The sequence below is a fragment of the Aquarana catesbeiana genome, linkage group LG01 (assembly GCF_042186555.1).
Source record: "Aquarana catesbeiana isolate 2022-GZ linkage group LG01, ASM4218655v1, whole genome shotgun sequence".
Lineage (NCBI taxonomy): Eukaryota > Metazoa > Chordata > Amphibia > Anura > Ranidae > Aquarana > Aquarana catesbeiana.
In genome coordinates this window covers 432195419-432218940 of record NC_133324.1, presented here as the reverse complement: position 1 = coordinate 432218940, position 23522 = coordinate 432195419, and the positions used below count along the sequence as shown (strand labels likewise).

The 23522-nt window shown below is 41.0% G+C and overlaps 1 protein-coding gene across 1 annotated transcript in view; it reads left to right on the top strand.

The window, feature by feature from the left end:
* The first annotated feature begins 10833 nt into the window (after positions 1-10833).
* TEK (TEK receptor tyrosine kinase) overlaps positions 10834-23522 on the top strand; it is a 151819-nt gene continuing 139130 nt past the window's right edge. The window contains exon 1 of the mRNA XM_073635905.1: positions 10834-11067. Coding sequence (XP_073492006.1) covers positions 11016-11067 — 52 coding nt within the window. The 5' untranslated portion in view covers positions 10834-11015. The remainder of the gene's footprint in view (positions 11068-23522) is intronic.

Sequence of the window (23522 nt, the reverse complement as noted above, 5' to 3'; positions counted from 1 at the left end):
GGAAGTCAAGTGGTTAAGGTAGGTGAAAACGGGGATTTCAATAGTTCATGTTTTTTCTAACCCAGCGATTAGTAACAGGAGGCTACTTTTATTCAGGACCTGGGCTTTAAGGGTTCATTCACATGGACATCTGTAGGGATTACAATTCCCTGTGCTTTCTCATGCCCAGGGAGCCACAGCTGCCACGTACAGTCTGCCATTAAAGTACACAGTTGTACTTGCAAATGGCCATGCGTCTTTGCATCGGTATTTACCTGCGCGTTTGACATTTTTAGAACAATGAAGTTTTGTGTTCGGGAAATGCATCGTAAACCTATACTTGGGTAAACATCAATGCAAAGAAGCATCAGCATATACAGCAGTACAGCCGTGTACAGCCATTCAATTACGTGGCAGGCTGTACATGCCAGCTGAAGCTCCCCGGGCATGGGAAATCACTTGGAGGTTTTTACTAGGCATATAAAATGCCTACAAAGAGTCATGTGCATAAACCATAACAAGGAATATGCTTTCAGCTTCTCTGTGCTGATACTGTAAACCAGGGATATGCAATTAGCGGACCTACAGCTGTTGCAGAACTACAAGTCCCATGAGGCATAGCAAGACTCTGACAGCCACAAGCATGACACCTAGAGGCAGAGGCATGATGGGACTTGTAGTTTTGCAACAGCTGGAGGTCCGCTAATTGCATATCCCTGCTGTAGACTAATTTAGTGATTAATACAAAAAACAAGTGCCTTATTGTCATACTGATCTCCTGGATTTAGTACTTCTAGTTACCAACCCAGAATAAAAGACATAGCAGGATTGCTGAATTTACTCAGACTTTCCTGTTCTGCCTCCCTGTTCTTGATCAGTGCCTCTGAAAGTATTATGCCGTGTACACATGGGTGGACTTTTCGACTAGACTGCTCCGACGGAATGAATCCGTCGGACAATCCAACCATGTGTGGGCTTCATCGGACCTGCAGTGGACTTTTTCACTCGAAAATCAGGCGGACTTTAGATTTGGAACATGCTTCAAATCTTTCCGACGGACTCGAGTCTGGTCGAAAAATCCGCTCGTCTGTATGCTAGTCCGACGAACGAATACCGACACTAGGGCAGCTATTGGCTACTGGCTATCAACTTCCTTATTTTAGTCTGGTCGTACATCATCACGTACGAATCCGTCGGACTTTGGTGTGATCGTGTGTAGGCAAGTCCGTTCATTCGAAAGTCCGTTGGAAGTCCGCCGAAAGTCCGTCGGAAAGACTGTCGGACCTTTTGATGCCAGAAAGTCCGCCCGTGTGTACACGGCATTAGGCTCTATGCACACTGGCTTAAAAAACATAGCTTCTACAGGAGTTTTCTGTTCTGCCTGTAGAAGCAGCTCAATGTTATCCTATGTGTCCACGCACATTAGGACATTTACAGGCATATTTTGAGTTCAACATTTAGAGGCAGGGAAAAAACCCTTCTGGTTCGCGCTTCTGATTGGAGCTCACTGGCAAAAAAAAATGTAAAACTCTTCTAAACTCATCTAAACTTTGTACAAAAAATGCTCTATATGAGCGTTTTTTACTCCCAAGAGAACAGACATTTTTTTTATGCCCAGTATGCATGAAGCCTCCAAGACAGAGGGACAGCATATTAGCCTAGCGAATAGTTTTTCAGAAAATGTCAAAATTAATAATGGCATCCTCTATATAAAAGGTTTTCTTTAATTTAAGGCTAGCTTCAGTACAAATGACAGTCAACTAGGACATTGAAATTATGTTGTTTTTATAGAACTTCTAGGTCACAGTTAAAGACTTTAACCGCTTCCCGACCACCGCACGCCAATGTACGTTGGCAGAACGGGTGCGCAAAAGGGCATACCCGTACATCCCTTCATAATCCCCAGCTAGCGGGCGGGTGTCCGCGGACTCTGTCGGCCGGCGGCCCGCGATCGTGGTGGAGAGATGCCTATGCAAACAAGGCAATTCCCTGTCCTGCCTAGTGACATGACAGGGATCTACTGCTCCCTGTCATCGGGAGCAGTGATCTCTGTCATGTCAGTGATAGCCCATCCCCCCTACAGTTAGAACATGCTGAGGGAACACGTTTAACCCATTGATCGCCCCTAGTGTTTAACCCTTTCCCTGACAGTGACATTTATATAGTAATCAGTGGCTATTTTTAGCTCTGATCGCTGTATAAATGGCAGTGGTCCCAAAATAGTGTCAAAAGTGTCCGATCTGTCTGCTGAAATGTCACAGTCCCAGATCACCGCCATTATTAATAAAAAAAAATAATAATGATAAAAATGCCGTAAATCTATCCCCTTTTTTGTAGACACTATAACTTTTGCGTAAACCAATCAATATACACTTATTGCGATTTTTTTTTTTTGCCATAAACATGTAGAAGAATACATATCGGCCTATACTGAGAAAGAAATTAGTAGGGCTGCAACTAACGATTATTTTCATAATCGATTAGTTGGTCGATTATTGTTTCGATTAATCGGTTAATAACCTTAAAAAAAAAAGTGTGGTGTATAATTTAGTTAATATGTAAAGTTTTTTTTAAAAAAAAGCTATTTATTCTTATATATCTCTATGCAGTGGTAAATATAAACAACCAACTGTATGGTTAGGGAGCAAAATATTGAATCCACTCTGAGAATAACAGGAAGAAGAGATATACTGTATACACTATTAGAAGAGAAATACAGTTTTTTGTCCAATTTGTTGTTGGGCACATTAAAAAATACAAAATGCTGCAAAAACGCATTACATGCTTTTCTGCAGCTTCTCCATTGAAGTATATGGAACCAAAAAAGCACAGTTTTGCGTTAAAAAAAAAAAAAAGTCCTTGACCCTTTCCAAATACACAGCGGCTGAAAAAAAGCATAGATGTGAACGTGTCCCATAGAAAACCATGTTAAATGAACTGTAGTGCGTTTCTACAAAAAGCACCAAAAAACACAAAGATGTGAACCAGGTTTAAGACGTTTAGTAACATAACGGGGTTAAAAAAACCTAAAATGAGCCCTTTATAGTACAAAAAAAGCAAATAATCGCTACTGTAAGTGGTTCATTTTTTAACTGTAGAACTGTGAAAGTAATATTTACAGTAGCGATTATTTGCTCTTTTTGTACTATAAAGGGCTTATTTTATTATTTTTAACCCCATTATGTTACTGGCCGATTAATCGATTATGAAAATAGTAATCGATTAATTTCATAATCGATTAGTTGTCGATTAATCGATTAGTTGTTTCAGCCCTAGAAATTAGTTTTTTCTTTATTTCTTTTTTGGGGATATTTATTATAGCAAAAAGTAAAACATTTTTGCTTTTTTTTTTTTTCAAAATTGACGCTTTTTTTTTGTTTATTGCGCAAAAAAAAAAAAAAAATACCACCAAAAGAAAGCTCTATATGTGGGAAAAAAGGACGTCAATTTTGTTTGGGTACAACGTTGCACGACCGCGCAATTGTCAGTCAAGGCGACGCAGTGCCGACTGGCAAAAACTGCTCTGGTCATTAAGGGAGTGGTTAATATACCCTAAACTTTATTTCTGCTAAAGGTAGATGCTAGCTTACACTGCCACCCTCCTGCTTCTTATATCAGTCAAAGATTTCAGGGTTGTGAGTTTCTCCCTCTCCCCGTTGGATTGTTTTTCATCTAAATGAAATCCTAATTATGCCATCAGATAACTTACATTATATGTATGCCTGGAGCTCCAGAGCTTTCTATTTTAAGCTTGGCAGTTCTATTGTCATAGCTCCAAGTGTTACTGTTAAGGGAAAGCAGTGCTGTATCAGCAATAAGAGAGAGGATGAGTTAATTTGACTAGAAGCCTGCTAGGTGTGAATGCTGTGAGGTATGAAATGGGTTTGATCACTTTGCAGGGTGTAATCAGGAAAAGGAGTGACCAGGGCAGAGATCGTTCCTGAGTGGAGGAAGTGGAAATGGGAAACCTAATGTAAAGGGAGAGACAGTAGAATGCTGAGGATGTTGTAACACATGCATGCCTGTCAAGTCTTTGAAAAATTTGCCAAATACAAACTGATATTAGGTTAACCATGAGGGTGGATGGGTTCTGGCATGCTTTCTGTGTTACTGTGACTTTCCTTTTGGGTATTATCAGGATCCAGATGGACAGAAGTATTTATGGTGGTCAGCATGATACTGTACTTTCAAGCATTTGTTGGGATTTTCTAAATTAATAGTTTTGAGAAATAAACAGTTGTGACACGCGTATGTTCATATAAACTAAAACTTCATATTTGTTTTTTAACATAATGACGTTTCCTTTAGTTTTGAGTTTATTGAACTATATAGTGGATATAAAAAGTCCACACACCCCTGTTAAAATGTCAGGTTTCTGTGATGTAAAAAAAGAGACAAAGATAAATCATTTCAGAACTTTTTCCACCTTTAATGTGACCTATAAACTTTGCAACTCAGTTGAACAATAAAATGAAATCTTTTAGGTGGAGGGAAGTAAAAAAAAAAATAATAATAATAATATGGTTGCATAAGTGTGCACGCCCTTAAACTAATACAGGCGGTGCCCGGGTTACAAACGAGATACGGTCTGTAGGTTTGTTCTTAAGTCGAATCTGTTTGTAAGTCAGAACAGGTACATTTTTTAAGTGTAGCTCCAGCCAAAAAAAAATATTTTTAAGCTTTTTGGATAGCATAGGGAAGGGTTAACACCCCTGTAATGTTCGGTTGTCTGTGCCCCTGTTCAGAATATTTCACCTCACTTTCTGTCCCAATGACAATTGGATTTTGAAGATTTTGGGTTGTTTTGGAAACAAGCCTCAGTGATAAAGCATCAGTGGACGTACCCTTTTCCCATAATAATTCTTACAGGAGAGAATTTCCCTTCCTAGCGGTAGATTTCATCTCATTTCCTGTTGTCTCCCTCTGTTTGTAAGTAGGAGTCGTTTGTAAGTCGGATGTTTGTAACTAGGGGACCTCCTGTGCTTTGTTGAAGCACCTTTTGATTTTATTACAGCACTCAGTCTTTTTTGGTATGAGTCTATCAGCATGGCACATCTTAACTTGGCAATATTTGCCCACTCTTCTTTGCAGAAATACTCCAAATATGTCAGATTGCGAGGGCATCTCCTGTGCACAGCCCTCTTCAGATCACCCCACAGATTTTCAATCAGATTCAGGTCTGGGCTCTGGCTGGGCCATTCCAAAACTTTAATCTTCTTCTGGTGAAGCCATTCTTTTGTTGATTTGGATGTATGCTTTGGGTCATTGTCATGCTGAAAGATGAAGCTCTGCTTCATGTTCAGCTTTCTAGCAGAAGCCTGAAGGTTTTGTGCCAATATTGACTGGTATTTGGAACTGTTCATAATTCCCTCTACCCTGACTAAGGCCCCTGTTCCAGCTGAAGAAAAACAGCCCCAAAGCATGATGATGCCACCACTATGCTTCATGGTGGGTATGGTGTTCTTTTAGTGATGTGCAATGTTGTTTTTGCGCCAAACATAACTTTTGGAATTGTGGCCAAAAAGTTCAACCTTGATTTCATCAGACCATAATACATTTTCCCACATGCTTTTGGGAGAATACAGATGTGTTTTTGCAAAATTTAGCTGGGCTTGGATGTTTTTCTTCATAAGAAAAGGCTTCCATCTTGTCACCCCTCCCCATAGCCCAGACATATGAAGAATACGGGAGATTGTTGTCACATGTACCACACAGCCAGTACTTGCCAGATATTCCTGCAGCTTCTTTAATGTTGCTGTAGGCCTCTTGGCAGCCTCCCTGACCAGTTTTTCTCATCTTTTAATCAATTTTGGGGTGACATCCAGTGCTTGGTAATGTCACTTTTGTGCCATATTTTCTCCACTTAATGATGATTGTCTTCACTGTGTTCCATGGTATATCTAATGCCTTGGAAATTATTTTGTCCCCTTCTCCTGAGTGATATCTTTTAACAGTGAGATCCCTCTGATGCTTTGGAAGCTCTTTGCGGACCATGGCTTTTGCTGTAGGATGCGACTAAGAAAATGTCAGGAAAGACCTACTAGAACAGCTGAACTTTATTTGGGGTTAATCAGAGGCACTTTAAATGATGGCAGGTGTGTACTGACTCCTAATTAACATGGGTTTGAATGTGATTGCTTAATTCTGAAACAGTTACATCCCCAGTTATAAGAGGGTGTGCACACTTTAATGCAATCACTTTTTTTAACTTTTATTTTTACTACCCCCCTAAAATATTTTAGTTTGTTTTCCAATTGGGTTGTACAGTTTATAAGTCACATTAAAGGTGGAAAAAGTTCTGAAATTATTTATCTATGTCTCATTTTTTTTACATCACAGAAACCTGACATTTTAACAGGGGTGAATAGACTTTTTTATACCCACTGTGTGTATATGTATATGTATGTATATATATATGTATGTATATATATATATATATATATATCTTACACTTTTCTTTCCACAATATTTTGGAATGTGTCTATGGGAATCCTTGCCTATTCAGCCAAAAAAGAATCTATTAAGTCAGGCACTGAGGTTGCCCAAAATGGCAAATTAGTGTTCCAAATGTGTTCAATAGGATTGAAGTCAGGGCTCTGTGTAGGCCACTTGAATTCCTCTATACCAAACTCATCCATTGTGCCTTTATGGGCCTGGCTTTGTTGGATGCATACATTGATCTAAAATGTCTTGGTATGCTGGAGCATAAATACTGTAGTACTGTATTCTGTTGTTCAGTTTACTCAATATTTTGGAGGGATGGCCACAGGATGCAAAGTGATTGTAGCTCTCCCCAAAAAAAAACAAACAAAACTTTTTTTTTAAGGTAGGGATGAGTTAGAACCTCTCATTAGAGAAATGACCCCTCTCTTGAAGATTGGTTGGATGCTCTAGGGACAGAAATTTATGGGAAGTCCCAGCAGTGGGGTCACACACATCAATAAAACCTTTAAGAGATTCCAAACTTTCGCCACACTGTCCTAAAACATGAAGCAGTTGTGCAGGTGGAATTCACCCACCCAACTCTGTCCATAAACTTGGCCCTAAATTCATATCCTTTGTTAAGTCAGGAGCTGCCTGTAATTATCTTTGAAAGGTTGGATCATCCAAATAAATGAACATTATTAAATAAGCGCAGGCAACCCGAGCTAAAAGCTTAATATATACATCCTAAGGGAACCTATTTCTGTGATTAGTCTTCATTTTGCCAAAACCAGCCCTTCAGCTCTTGGGTATCTTTACTGTATGACCACTTACAAGCAAATAGCCTATCATATTTATTATTATTATACACGATTTATATAGTGCCAACAGTTTACGCAGTGCTTTACAATGTAGAGGGGGGACAGCACAATTACAGTACAGTTCAATACAGAAGGGACAGGAGGGCACTGCTCGTAGAGCTTACATTCTAAAGGGAGGAGGTGGTGGTATAAAAGGTAATTGATGTGGGGAATGATTTGATGGGGGTGAAAAATGATTAATCTGCAGGTCCTTGACCAGATTGCCATGCATCTAAACCAACAGCCATTTTTTAGTTTCATAAAATTTTTAATTGATTTTACAGCCAAAAAATAAGAACATGGTAACAGCAAGTAATTATTGGTATAGAAAAACAGCTTAGCGTGCGAAAGAAACCCACAGTGAAGTTGCAGTAACAAAAAATTGGCAATGAGCCATTGTACAGTTGGTGGCTATACTATCTTATTTGAGTTCTGCCAGACAACAAAAGTAAGAGACGTGTTGAGTATGCACCTATGGGCCTGAAACTATTTTCCATCAGCTGCGTCCACATTGAGATAAAAATAGATATCTCAAGCTATCACAGCTTACAACCATTGTTCCTCATAATAGATAGCATGTATGTGCGACGGGTAGTGGAAGGAAACATGAAGACCACTCTCTAGTAGGTCAAGAAACCAACCCAGGAGAGGTGGGTAACGGCAAAGAAATAAGGAAGAAAGAGAGGAAAATCGAGGGGGGGAGCCTGGTGATTTTGACAAATATTTTTAAATAGGTTATCGCTGCCTATCATACCACTAGTTTCTTGCAGGTGATAAGTTGTATATGTATTCAGAACAGAGAAAATAAGGCTCTCAACAGTTCAATGCCTTTTTAAAGTATAACCCAAGTTGCTTAGGGGCTCTTGCCATAATGGGTATACTTGTGGTAAACTTATCTTCCAATTTGGCCTCTTCTATCGATGAAAGGTCTATGTTCTACATGTGACTTCATTGTCATCACCCTTTATCTTTTTTTTCCTCTCTATAACTCCTGAGCATTGGTTACCCCAACGCCCAGCTCTATTCCCTTACCAACATTTTGTTGTTGGCATTTTACAGATGAAGATTTTTAGGAGAAGAGACATACAACGTTTTTACTTTAGTTCAGCCCTAATGCAAAAAATAATTTCACATCAAAGTAATATTTATGTTTGTGCAATGGACATTGTTCGATATTTTTATTTGTAGGAAAGCTGCTATGCAAATAGTATTCAAAATATCAAGATAATGTTTAGTAGTTACATTACTTGTTACAAAGTTACAGGTCTATATTATATGGAGAGGATGATACTTTGGGTTAAGGATACAGTTCCCCGCACTGGTAATGTCTCACTTCAGACTATACACATATTACCAAAAGTATTGGGACGTCTGCCTTTACACGCACATAAACTTTACTGGCATCCCAGTCTTATGCCCTGTACACAGGGTCGGACTTTCCGACGGAATACGTGCGATCGGAGCTTGTTGTCGGAAATTCCGACCATGTGTGGGCTCCATCGGACTTTTTCCATCGGAATTTCCGACACACAAAGTTTGAGAGTAAGCTATAAAATTTTCCGACAACAAAATCCGATCCTTTAAATTCCGATCGTGTGTAGACAAATCCGACAGACAAAGTGCCACGCATGCTCAGAATAAATAAAGAGACGAAAGCTATTGGCTACTGCCCCGTTTATAGTCCCGACGTACGTGCTTTATGTCACCGCGTTCAGAACTATCGGATTTTCCGACAACTTTGTGTGACCGTGTGTATGCAAGACAAGTTTGAGCCAACATCCGTCAGAAAAAATCCATGAATTTTGTTGTCGGAATGTCCGATCAATGTCCGACCGTGTGTACAGGGCATTAGTCTGTAGGGTTCAATATTGAGTTGACCCACCCTTTGCAGCTATAACAGCTTCAACACTTCTGGGAAGGCTGTCCACAAGGTTTAGGAGTGTGTCTATGGGAATGTTTGACCATTCTTCCAGAAGCACATTTGTGAGGTTAGGCACTGATGTGGACAAGAAGGCCTGGCTCGCAGGACTCCAGTGGCAACCTGTGAAGCTCTGGTGAACTCCATGCTCAAGAGGGTTAAGGCAGTGCTGGAAAATAATGGTGGCCACACAAAATATTGACACTTTGGACATTTTCACTTAGGGGTGTACTCACTTTTGTTGCCCCAGCGGTTTAGATATTAATGGCTGTGTATTAAGTTATTTTGAGGGGACAGCAAATTTACACTGTTATACAAGCTGTACACTCACTACTTTACATTGTAGCAAGGTGTCATTTCTTCAGTGTTGTCACATGAAAAGATATAATAAAATATTTACAAAAATGTATGGGGTGTACTCACTTTTGTGAGATACTGTAGATCATGGATAAAAAGAAAGGAACATAAAAGAGAGAAGGCAAAGTAAGGCCTGTTTCACACAGGCTTCAGCTTGTATAGGAGTAGTCTGAACACCAAGCTTTGACAAAACATTTGCAGAGCTTTCAGCAAGCTTTGTTGAAGCTTTTAAAGTACCATAAAACTCGAGTTTGTAAATGTTAAACATGTTGATTCTTATGGGAGTGCTGGTAGCCACTTTAAACAAGCTGCTTCAGTACTTCTTCAAGCTTGTTGAAAGCCTGCTAGCAGCATGCTTAAAGCGGCAATCAACGCATCTATTAGGTTCTGTGTTCAACATTTACAAACTGGGTTTGAATGGTACTTTAAAAGCTTCAGCAAATTGTTTACAGAATTGTAAATATTAAGTCTGAGGGTCCCATGTAATCTCAAATTGTTGTTTGTTTTTTTTTATCAGAACTATGGTGACTAGTTTTTCGTGCATCATGATCCAAGAGCTCTAATGCTGCGCACACACAACTGGTTTTGCCGTTGGAAAAAACTCAGAAGGTTTTTCCGACAGAATTCTGCTCAAGCTGTCTTGCATACACATGGTCACACCAAATTCTCACCGTCAAGAACATGGTGACGTACAACACGTACGACGGGACAACACGTACGACGTCTCGTACTTGCTCCAGAGCATGCGTCATTTTTGGTACGTCGGAACAGCATATAGACGAGCGGTTTTCCCAATAGGAATTTGTTCCGTTGGAAAAATATAGAACATGTTCTCTAAGTCCGTCTGAATTTTCTACATAAAAAGTCCGATGGGGCATACACATGGAATATACGATGAAAAGCCCCCATCGGACTTTTCTGTCGGAAATTCCGACCGTGTGTACGGGGCATTACAGTGTGAGTGAGAGAAACAGAGGGTTTTTTCCATGCTCCAGCTATACCCACTGAACATTTTTAAGAGAAATGTGATGTAATGCCAAAACGGAGTCATTCTAGAGAACTGAGCCATTTGTGTTTTTGTTGTTATTGTAGTCTTTTACAGTTCCCTTTTTTTTTTTTAATTTCCACCGATTTGCTGCTAGCAAAACTCATTAATGGCTTGCTATAGCTTCTTATCTCTTCTCCTGCCTTACTCTACTGACTATATTTTCCACATACTGTCAGATTTTCTAGTACAAAATACCTTAAAGATCCTGCCTTTCACATCCTAATCTAAAAAGGAAACAGGAAAAAGGAACTTAAACTCCCTGTGCTTAGGCAGCAGCGAGACAGTAGTAGAGCAGTGTCCATGGGAAAGCAGGGAAAAACTACTGCATGTTAGAGCACAGCACACAAACCCACAACAAGCATTGATAGTATGTGAGCGGCACTCTTTCTATGAACGCCTGTGGAAATTGGATGGATATATTCTGGAAAGCATGGATTTTTTAGCATTTTTTGCTCTCTGTTTATCTGGATTGATGGCCTCAGGTAAGAAAAGCGTACTATTTTGTGTGTATATATATATATATATATATATATATATATATATATACACAGTATTTATGGTATGTAACACAGGCTTATTTTATACTGGGGTCTCCAAAACAACCAAAACTAGGACAAGTAGGCATAACGTTAACAGATAGTTCATGGTTAATGCCAAGGATCATTTCAGATGCTATAGAAAGTGTATATTAAATTACGGTACTATTAACTACTGATCTGTGTTTCACATATGATGTCTGAAGTAAACGTCACCGTTGTGTGCCACAAGTCATGACAAGTTATATTTATCACATTTCCAGTTAATAGCACTGGTGTAATTATTCAGTTTGGTGCTACATTAGTTATTTTAAATGGTTTTACCCCCCCCCCCCCCCCCCCAAGAGAAAATAATATTGATATTCACCAGGTGAATTGGAGTACCATTAGGAATAAATGCACTGCAACACAACAAGACACACAACATGCATTTTTGCACGTTAACACAAATGTGGTGGCTATATTCATTTTTTTTTTTCGACTTTTTTTTTTCCTTATTGTCACCTGGTGATCCGGCCAGTAAGTCTGTTATGTTCAGCTTCCTTTAACATGCCCATCTGTTCAGGCAAAAGTGGCAGTTAGAGGATTGAAACAAACTATTTACTGACAGGGGTGCTTAGATAGTTTAGTCGTTTTTTTTTGTTTTTTTTAATTCATTTATGTAAAACCTTTATCGCTAAAGGAAAAAAGGCTGTTTCTGTAACTGCTTAAAACATGCTAGCTGGAGTTTATTTTACTTTGTTAGTCAAATTCATCTAAATCTGCGAGTAAATCCAATGCTACCCCCTCTCATGATTGAAAATGCTGCTGTCCAAGGGTGTCTCCATTGCTCTTCCATCCAGATTGGAGACACCCTAAGACAGGAAGTGTGTTACTGGGCAGATCACCGGTGAAAATGAAAGAAACAAGCCTAAAAAAGAAAACCAATGCAGTCATCACATTTAAGATTCGGTAGCTGCAAAATATTGCTTTTTAACTTTCATACTGCTTTAAGCTGCAATTCTGTGAACATGGAAGGCTTATGTATGAAAAGCGTGCTAACAAGAAAATAACATGTTGCCTATCAGCTCTCCAATGTAGTTTATGCATGGCAGAGCTAAAAATGAAACAAAGAATCTGTTTCCGAAATGTTCCCGTTAGCACCCATGAGTTACACTGAGGACCTATTTTGGTAGTAAAAAACAATGGCCTATAAAACATGTTTTGACCCACTATTGTAAAACTGCATAGTTTTTTGTCTCGATTTTCATGTTATGTTACAGCGATAAATGTGCGTTTACTGGTACATTATTAAACTGCGGAAGTTCATGTAAAGACTGTGATTACTTTTTTAAGACAATTCTATTTGCACAAGCAAAGATCTTTTAACTATAGCTTGTGTGATAATGCGTTCATATGCTAGTATACGTTTCATTAACCACTTCAGCCCCAAAAGGATTTACCCCCTTAATGACCAGGCCATTTTTTGTGATATGGCACTGTGTCGCTTTAACTGACAATTGTGCAGTCATGCGACATTGTACACAAACAAAATTTATTTTCATTTTTTCCCCACAAATAGAGCTTTCTTTTGGTGGTATTTGATCACCTCTGCGGTTTTAATTTTTTGCGCTATAAACAAAAAAAGACCGTAAATTTTGAAACAAAAATCAATTTTTTTTGCTATAATAATAAAAAAAAATTATAAAACTAATTTCTTTATCAGTTTAGGCCAATATGTATTCTTCTGCATATTTTTGGTAAAAAAATTGCAATAAGTGTATATTGATTGGTTTGCGCAGAAGTTATAGCGTCTACAAAATAGGGGATAGTTTTTATGGCATTTTTATTATAATTTTTTCTTTTTACTAGTAATGGAGGTGATCAGCGATTTTTAGCGGGACTGCGACATTGCAGCAGACAGATCTTTTGACACTTTTTTGGGACCAGTGACATTTATACAGCTATCAGAGCTAAAAATAGCCACTGATCACTGTATAAATTGCATTGGCAGGGAAGGGGTTAACACTAGGGGGGACCAAGGGGTTAAGTGTTCCCTAGGGAGGTGTTCCTAACTGGGGGGAGGAGTGGACTGACTGGGAGTAGAGAGAGATCGCTGTTCCTGATCACTAGGAACAGCAGATCTCTCTCTCCTCTGTCAGAATGGGGATCTGTTTGTTTACATTGACAGATCCACATTCTTGCTCTCTGTGGCCGCCGGCCATGCTCATCGGCTCCGGTTTTGCGCCGCAGGCACGCCTCCTATTGCTCTTAAAGCGGCCAACGTAGACCTACAGCGATTTGCACAGCCAAGCCAACCTGCCGCAGTATAATGACGGTGGCTGCTCGGCAAGCAGTTAAACTAAGAAAAACAAACAGGCCAAAACTTTTTCTTTTATGTTTTTAAGTTTTATTGCTACTTACACTATATTGGCAAAAGTATTGGGACGCCTGCCTTTACACGCACATGAACTTTAATGGCATCCCAGTCTTATAGGGCGTACACACGGTCGGACTTTGTTCGGAAATTCCGACAACAAAATCCTAGGATTTTTTCCGACGGATGTTGGCTCAAACTTGTCTTGCATACACACGGTCGCACAAAGTTGTCGGAAAATCCGATCGTTCTGAGCACGGTGACGTAAAACACGTACGTCGGGACTATAAACGGGGCAGTGGCCAATAGCTTTCATCTCTTTATTTATTCTGAGCATGCGTGGCACTTTGTCTGTCGGATTTGTGTACACACGATCGGAATTTCCGACAACGGATTTTGTTGTCGGAAAATTTTATCTCCTGCTCTCAAACTTTGTGTGTCGGAAAATCCGATGGAAAATGTCCGATGGAGCCCACACACGGTCGGAATTTCCGACAACACGCTCTGATCAGACATTTTCCATCGGAAAATCCGACCGTGTGTACGGGGCATTAGTCTGTAGGGTTCAATATTGAGTTGACCCACCCTTTGTAGCTATAACAGCTTCAACTCTTCTGGGAAGGCTGTCCACAAGGTTTAGGAGTGTTTCTATGGGAATGTTTGACTATTCTTCCAGAAGTGCATTTGTGAGATCAGACATTGATGTTGGACAAGAAGACCTGGTTCTACGTCTTTGCTCTAATTCATCTTACAGGTGTTCTACCGGCTTGAGGTCAGGACTCTGTGCTGGCCAGTCTAGTTCCTCCACCCCAAACTCGCTCATCCGTGTCTTTATGGACCTTGCTTGTGTGTAGCCTACCTGTATCAAAACACACCAAAAAGGTGTATGCACTATTTTTAGTAACGCAATGCACTATAATGCACAGTAGTGTGTTACCTTGTGTCGTGGTGTACTTCAAGCAGGTGGTTGGGATACCATTAGGAACAAATGCACTGCAACACAAGACACACAACATGCATTTTTGTACATTAACACAAAGTTACAATAGAGTGCTGAAACGTTAGAATTAATGTGAGATATTAATGTCTGGGTACTCAATGGGAAGATTTTCCCACACTACCTTTTATGGTGACACAATAAGTGTCATGGTTTTTTTTAGGAAATCATCAAGTTCAGGAAATGAGAGGAAGTCTCCTCAAAAGTGATGGAATTAGCAATAAATAACCCAACAGAGGTTCTAAACCTTCATAAGTCTAAATCTAAAACCAAAAAAAGGTATGCTGGATCAGGGCTTTAAAGAGAATCCCAATGATTTAAACCAAATATGTTCTATACTGTATGTAATGTCAAAAAATGAAATACTTTTTTATGTCTTGCTTTTAATTATATCATACCAGCAAGGTGTAACCTCAAACACTTCCTTAACTAGAGTTGCAACGCTTACTCAGTACATCTGCAGTGTTGTCACCCTTTCCTGCGTACTTCCAGAATAATGAATACTTGTTTAGGAGGACTGAAAAAACATGTATTATAAAAATGGACCTATCATGTCAGGTCTGCTTACCCTGAGAAAACCCAGATTCCCAGTTTAAACATTTGATATATTTTTTATTTTCTATTGGGAATAAAATATGCATTTATGAGAAAGGCCAGCATTTTGTTTTTATGTAGATTTTACACAACATCCCAACTTTTTGGAATTGCGGTGGTACATTTACAATATGTTAACCACCAAATACTTGGGAAAAGCTTGACACCCACAACAAAATGCAGTATAGTTAAAATACTGATTAAAATAATATGTTACAGAACCTGGTAATTAATATAGAACATAAGGACATGCTTTTAGTAGGATCACTCAGTTGTATGTAAATAGATTCCTAAGGGCTCTTTCACATGAGCGGTAAAAACAGGCGACTTATACCGTGTACACACGAGCGGACTTTCGACGGACTGAACCCCGAAGGACTTTTTGACAGAGTTCTGACGCAACGGCCTTGCCTACACACGATCACACCAAAGTCCGACTGATTTGAACGTGATGAGGTACGACCGGACTAGAATAAGGAAGTTGATAGCCAGTAGCCAATAGCTGCCCTAGCATCGTCGTTGTCCGTCGGACTAGCATACAGACGAACTGATTTTTCGACCGGACTCGAGTCCGTTGGAAAGATATGAAACATGTTCTATTTCTAAAGTCCGTCTGATTTTTCGACAGCAAAGATCCAATGAAGCCCACACACAATCAAATTGTCCGGCGTATTCGTTCTGTCGGACCTTTACTGTCGAAAAGTCCTGTCGTGTGTACACGGCATTAGTCACGCTTTTACCAATCCCGACCACCCAGCTCACACATTCTACAGCCAAGATGCTTTGCAGCACCCATTAAGGTCAATGGGAGCTCCCCATAATCCCCCCTCCCTTCTGAATGCTTGGCAGCCACTGCTGTATTGCCATTTGCCCTGCCCTTTTTAGAGGGCAGTAGACACTGCTTTCAATCTGAAAGACCCCTAATGTGCCCCCAGTGTCACATACTCTCATAGGCATGCGCAGGGGGTGCTGATTCCCCCTACTGCCTGCGCTTCCCCCCCGTGTTGCCCCCCCCCCCACCTGCAGTGCTCTTGGCTTCCCTCCGCTCCCCCCGGCTGCTGCGGGGGATGTTTCAGGATGGAGAGTGGGAGAAGGGGCTAGTCAATATGTCATTGACCAGCCCATTCCTTTTCTAAAGAAACACAGTGAACAGACTCACTGCGTTCAGTCATAACTGAAGCATAGTAAACTGTGTTTAATATGCCTCAATTTGTGAATGAACAGGAAGCTGCCCAGCACAGAACACTTCCCATTCAATGGGACCGAATGCAGAACAATTACATTTACAATTATAATAATTAATCAATAATAAACCAATACTACAATGGATTTGAATGGCCGGGCCCTTTATTATTGGTATTATATTTTATTTACCAACTTATAACAATAATAAACATGTCCATTTTCTTTAACCACTTGACAACTGGGCACTTAAACCCCCCTCGTGACCAGACCAATTTTCAGCTTTCAGCGCTCTCACACTTTGAATGACAATTACTCAGTCATGTAATACTGTACCCAAATGAATTTTTTGTCCTTTTTTTCATACAAATAGAGCTTTATTTTGGTGGTATTTGATCACCTCTGGGTTTTTTATTTTTTGCGCTATAAATGAAAAAAGACCGTAATTTTTCTTCATATATTTTGGCCACAATTTATACTGCTACATATCTTTGGTAAAAATAACCCAAATTAGTGGATATTATTTGGTCTTTGTGAAAGTTAGAGAGTCTACAAGTTATGGTGCAAATCATAAAAAATTGATCACATCTGAAGTACTGGTGGCCTATCTCATTTCTTGCCACCCGAACAAGTCAGGAAAGTACAAATACCCCCCAAATGACCCCTTTTTTGAAAGTAGACATTCTAAGGTATTTAGTAAGATGCATGGTGAGGTTTTTGATGTTGCAATTTTTTCCCACAATTCTTTGCAAAATGAAGATTTTTTTTTTTTTTTCCCCACAAAATTGTCATTGTAATAGGTTATTTCTCTCACATGGCATGTGTATACCACAAATGACACCCCAAAATACATTCTGCTACTCCTCCTGAGTATTACGATACCACATGTGTGGGACTTTTTCACAGCCTGGCCACATAGAGAGGCCCAACATGCAGGGAGCACCATCAGGTGTTCTAGGAGCATAAATTACACATCTGACTTGTTGACTACCTATTACACTTTTGAAGGCCCTGGAGAACCAGGACAATGACATGTGACACTGACGTGGCACTGATGACAAATGGCACTGATACGTGGCACTGACACTGATGTGGCACTGATGACAGATGGCACTAATACATGGCACTGATGACAGATGGCACTAATACGTGACACTGATGACAGATGGCACTAATATGTGGCACTGACAGATGGCACTAACACGTGGCACTGACAGATGGCACTAATACGTGGCACTGATGACACGTGACACTGATGACGGATGGCACTAATATGTGGCACTGATGACATGTGGCGCTGATGACAAATGGCACTGATGACAGATGGCACTAATATGTGGCACTGATGACACGTGGCACTAATGAAAGATGGCACTAATACATGGCACTGATGACAGATGGCACTAATACGTGGCACTGATGACAGATGGCACTGATACGTGGCACTGATGACACTGATGACAGATGGCACTGATACGTGGCACTGATGACAGATGGCACTGATACGTGGCACTGATGACACGTGACACTGATGACAGATGGCTCGTGACACTGACAGGTTGCACTGATGACAAATGGCACTATGTGGCACTAATGACAGATGGCATTTATACATGGCACTGGGGGCAGATGGCAGGGGCAGATGGCAGGACAGATGGCAGGGGCAGATGGCAGGACAGATGGCAGGGGCAGATGGCAGGACAGATGGCAGGGGCAGATGGCAGATGGCAGGACAGATGGCAGGACAGTTGGCAGGGGCAGATGGCAGGACAGATAACAGTGGGGACACTTTTATTTTTCTTTTTTTTTTTTTTTTTTTACACTTACCGCAGCAGCGGTTCGCTCTCCCTCCTCACACGCTGTCTCTGTGTGAGGAGGGAGAGCCGGCGATGAGAGATGATCTCATATGTTTATATATGAGATCCTCTCTCATTGGTAGAGCGATCGCACTGTAAACGGCCGCTGTCATTGGCCGTTTACGGCGATCTGTGTCCGAGGGACACGGCCAGCACAAAACTTCCGCGATGCGCGCCCGCGGGAGCGCGCAATGCGGAAGTAAACAGGAGGACGTCCAGGGACGCCCTTCCGGCAATTGGAGTCCGCGCTGTAGCCGTCTTTCGGCTATAGCGCGGGCGCCTAGTGGTTAAAACACAACACTCATTTATTTTTACTGTAAACTATCACTATAACTCAGCCATGACAGCTCAAGTTAATACCAAGACATGTTCAATAGTCCCATAACTGTCCCTTTTCTTGAGAAAAGGACCAAACCACATAACAAGGGTCTCGACGATGGGAGGGAGGGTGGGATGCTTCTTCTTCTCAGCTGATCCTCCGCTGTCTGTTGTTCCTACGCAGTATTAATTCCTTATATATGGGCTAGCTCGTGCCACCTTAACATGTGACCTGCCTTTTAGCCCATAATATTTAAAAATTTTATTTAAAAATGTACTAAATAGCTGTCATTTTTTTAACATGTAGTCTGCCCCTGCCCCATAGGTGGGCGGAGCAAATTCTTTGCAGAGAGGCTGCAGAGAAAGGCATGTGTGCTTGAGTTTTGGGGTGCACACAGTAATGCAATAGGCTGCGCACACCTATGCTTACTCTAGTCTAAAAAGAGGATTGCTTCATCTTCTGTTTTGCAGGTCTTAACACTGAGAGACCTTCACTGGCTGCTCTTAGGTATACAGTATATTTTGTGCTGCAATCCCCTATAATCTGTGATCTGTACTAAGAATTGACTGCTGGTTGTGACTGGCAGCTTTTCAAAATATACCAACCTGTTTGCCATCCCCACGTGCACAGCTCAGTGTACATTCTCGGCCCACCATGGCATCCAAAAGAACAAAGGTGTCAGTGCTGGCTGGGGATGTCACAATTTTGAAGAAGGGGTAAATGTTTGTGGAGTTCAGAGTTGCTTTAAAGCGCAACTAAAAACTGCTTGCAGTAAATAACAGCAGAACTTTAGCTCTGCTTTTAAAGAGGAAGTAAAAAAAAAAATACACCCTGCAAGGCAAAGGCATAATGAGCTAGTATGCATAGCATATGTATATAGGCAATAATGAATCAATTAAATTAGATAAATATATAAATACACAATTATAAATATATAAAGTGTCTCTTCAGTATTGCAGCAGCGCTGTGCACCCCAATTAAACAGGGTCTCTTTCTTAATCTATTTCAGAAAGTTCAAACACGGATCTGATAGCCAGAGTCCCACCAATAAATAATCAAGATGTATTCTGTGAGGGTAGTAATCCTTTCACCAAGCGATACACCACGTGCTGGGGTCCCCAATGAAAACTCACTCACCAGAAATCAGATCAATAAAAGCCTTGATTAATAGTAGTAAATCTGCATCAATATCCAAAGCGACCACCAGATGTCAGTATTATTCCCAGTAGTTCCAATAGGATATGTAGAAGAAACAAGAATGCTCACATAGCGTGATACTTTCCTTTAAAACCATGCGTACCAAAATTTAATAAACATTGAGCAAAGATAACAAAGTGCACTGTGCCTGATTGCGTCCTCCAGTCGTGAAAAGCTGTCAGAAGCGCTCCCTGTGTGTAACCACAGTCACACGCTTCCTGGTTCCTCGGTTGGTGGAGCGCATGCGTCACTTCCTGTGCGACACGTCCCTAACGTTTTGTCACTTCCTGGACTTCTTCTGAGCATACTAGCTCATTATGAATTACTTACCTGAGATCGAATCCCCAGGATCGGCCCTCGTTCGCCTCCTCCGACGCCGCCATCTATCCCGGAATGACTTCCGGGTATCGTGGCTCCGGACAGTCACAGCGCCGGAGCCGCGATACCCGGAATAACGTCACTCCCGCACATACGCGCTGGTGCCGCCACTAACGGCATGATCGCCGTTAGAAACGGCACGCCCAGTGCACTTGCGCCCGATGTCTACGGCGCATGCGCCGTAGACATCGGTGTCGCCACTCCTGCAAATATCTCCTAAACCTTTTAGGTTTGGGAGATATTTCTTGCACCTACAGCTAAGCCTTAATCTAGGCTTACCTGTAGGTTAAAGTGGTTGTAATGGGTTTACAACCACTTTAAGGCTCTTCTGCATTCTACACTTCTGAGAGTGTCCAATCCTCTGACCCCCTATGTGATTAGACACAATAGTGATGTAGGGGTCAGAGGATGGAACCACAACACTACCAGAAGTTTCCAATACCAGAAACAAATTAGACTGCAGTGCTGCCTGCAGGGAAGGTAGGAGACACGGGCTGCTGTAGGGGAGACTATAACAGCAGATACTTCCCTTTAGCATTTTATTCCTGACAAGGTCAATTTGAAGGGAATAACTACGGTAGTATTTTTTTTTTTTTTAATCAGAATAACGTTTATTAACAACAACTTTTAACAGTACAATAAACAATGCACATTCCAAAGTATTACATTTTTACAATACTGTCACATAATACAAAGAATAATGTTCTTGTAAATAGCCAAAGCATGTTTATAAAACAGAATGAACTGAGATGTCATTAGTCATTATATCTCACAGTGTATGCATCCCTATATATGGTTTAGGAAGTCATTCTCATCATATCTCTTCCCCAGTACTTTAAATTAAACTCACTCCAAGGGTGAGGACACACTGAGTGGTTGAGTTCCCATGTTACATCAATAGCCTTTCAAGAATTAGGTCTAATGGAGCCAAGCCAGGGGTAGCTAGCCAGCATCCCCAGATCTTATTGAACTGGGTCAGGCTGCCTCTATGCTGATATATCAAGCGCTCATATCTCAAAGTTAATCCCATATTGGTTAACCACATCTCTAAAGTTGAAGAGGTTTGAGAGATCCAATGTTACAAGATCAGCTTTCGAGCTTGGAGCAGTGCTCTGGACACCGCCTCTCTGACATCTTTGTCCGTTATAACCTCATCCAGTATACCCAATAAGCATGGTTTATGGTCAAGAGAGACGGTTACTTGAAAAGTATAGTTGATGGTGTTTAATATGCCAGTCCAAAAGCGGTGCAACTTTGGGCACCGCCAAAGAAGATGAATCAGGTCCCCATTAGCTCCCTTTCATCTCACACACAATGGGTCTGGGCGGAGTCCAAGAGCAAACAAATTAAGTGGGGTTAGATGAACCCACAGTAGTATTTCAATACTTATCAAATATCTGTAGCTGTAAAATGTTTAAAAAAAAAAAAACTTGTTTCTATGTCCAGGTTGTAATTAAAAAAAACAGCATTTTAATTTCTGTCTGTGTTGCTGTTGGAGACATCCCCTTACTGCCTGTCTGATAAGACATTGTCAGAGGGAGAACATGTTAGGGGAAATCTTTCCGCTAAATCTCCAATAGAACATGACAGAGTTTCTAACTTTATCACGTATTTTATTCATTTTTTCATGGTAAAAAAGTCAGTACTAGCTCAATTTACTAACATATATTGTTATATTCCATTTAAAGAATAGCTAGACCCATAACCAAAAATATAATATACTGCAGCTCACAGCCCATAGATGTGCTGGCTGTATTAGTTTTTTTTTAAATACCTGCTAATCCTGCCAGAAATGCAGTGTCCTTGTCACTTCCTGTGAGCTATACACTACAAGGAATGCAATAAGAAGTGTAAGAACGGAATCAGGGTGGCTAAAAAAGACTACAAGAGACATATAGCAGATATATTAACAGTAAAAAAAAAGCAAAATCAGAGCACATTGGCCCCATAAAAGACAATGATGGGAGGATGGTTACAGATGACACAGAGAAGGCAACTGTACTAAATGCTTTCTTCTCCTCAATTTTTACACAGGAAAATGAGGGGTGTATTGACCAGGACAGTATTGTTAGTAACACATCACATGATATACTCTCATGGCTAACAGAGGCCGGAGTCAAGACAAGACTAGATAAGCTTAACACAAATAAATCACCAGGACCGGATGACTTACACCCGACTGTCCTCAAAGAACTCAGTCGGGTTATAGCTAGACCATGGTTCCTAATTTTTATGTAGAGCACACTGACAGGAATTGTACCAGCTGATTGGAGAAAAGCCAATGTGGTACCAGTATTCAAAAAATGGCATAGACATATTCGGGGGAACTACAGGCCGGTCAGCCTAACATCAATAGTAGGTAAATTATTGGAGGGGATAATAAGGGACTATATCCGAGAATTTGCTGATGAACACAGTATCATTAGTGGTAATCAGCATGGGTTTACGAAAGGTCATTCTTGCCAGCTGCCATCTAGAAAAAGTAGGCCTGTGGATGTGGTGTATCTGGATTTTGCAAAAGCATTTGATACAGTTCCCCATAAACGCTTACAGTGGAGTTCCAGGAAAAAATTGAACTCCTATGAAAACATAAGCAGACAACCCCCCCTCCCCTCGTTTTTGGATTTTTTTTTATACCTTTTTCGTTAATTCTATTTTAGACTTCCGTCCCACAGTGCCGCGCCGAGGTACATCACTTTCACAGTGCTTTCCTCCTTCCCCCATCATCTTCTGAGACCTGTGTATCCCCCAGAAAACAACGGGACCATTAAGAAAATGCTGCGCAACTCGTGCATGCGCAGTAGGGAACAGGCTGTGAAGCTTGAAACACTTCCTGTTTCCCTTAGTAAGGATGCCGGCGCCTGCACCCAGAGCCAATGGACGGGTCGTCTTCGTGTGCCGACATTGCGGTATTTGTAGCTGCTGACTTTTTCACCCAAGAAATTTCACGCAGGCTGGAACGCTACTATAATCTACAAGCTGAGGTCTGCAGGCATGGACCATAAGGTTTGTCCTTGGATAGAAACCCGGTTACAGGGGCGCGTCCAAAGGGCAGTAATAAATAAAGTGTACTCACTCATGGGTGAACATGCAGACTGAGTGTCAGCAGGTCAAGGCAGCGGGACAGCACCCGGCTGAGGGCTCCAGGAGGTGGGGGGGATGAAGAGCCGTGAGGGCGGCCAGAACCAATTTCCCTGGTGCTGGGAGAAGAGCTCAAAAGACCTCCAAGCCCAGGACCAATGGACAGGCTGACCGAGCGACTAGCACTATATTTATTCTCGCTGGAGAAAAGGCGATTGAGAGGGGACATGATAGCGATTTACAAATACCTTAATGGTGATTCCAGCATAGGAAAAAAAGCTATTCAATCTCAGGGGGTGTAAGAGGACATGGGGCCACACAATGAGATTGGAGGAGAAAAGGTTTACCCTTAAGCTGCGCAGGGGGTTTTTCACTGTCAGGGCAATAGGGATGTGGAACTCTTCCACAATTGGTGGTGTCAGCGGAGAGTATTGATATTTA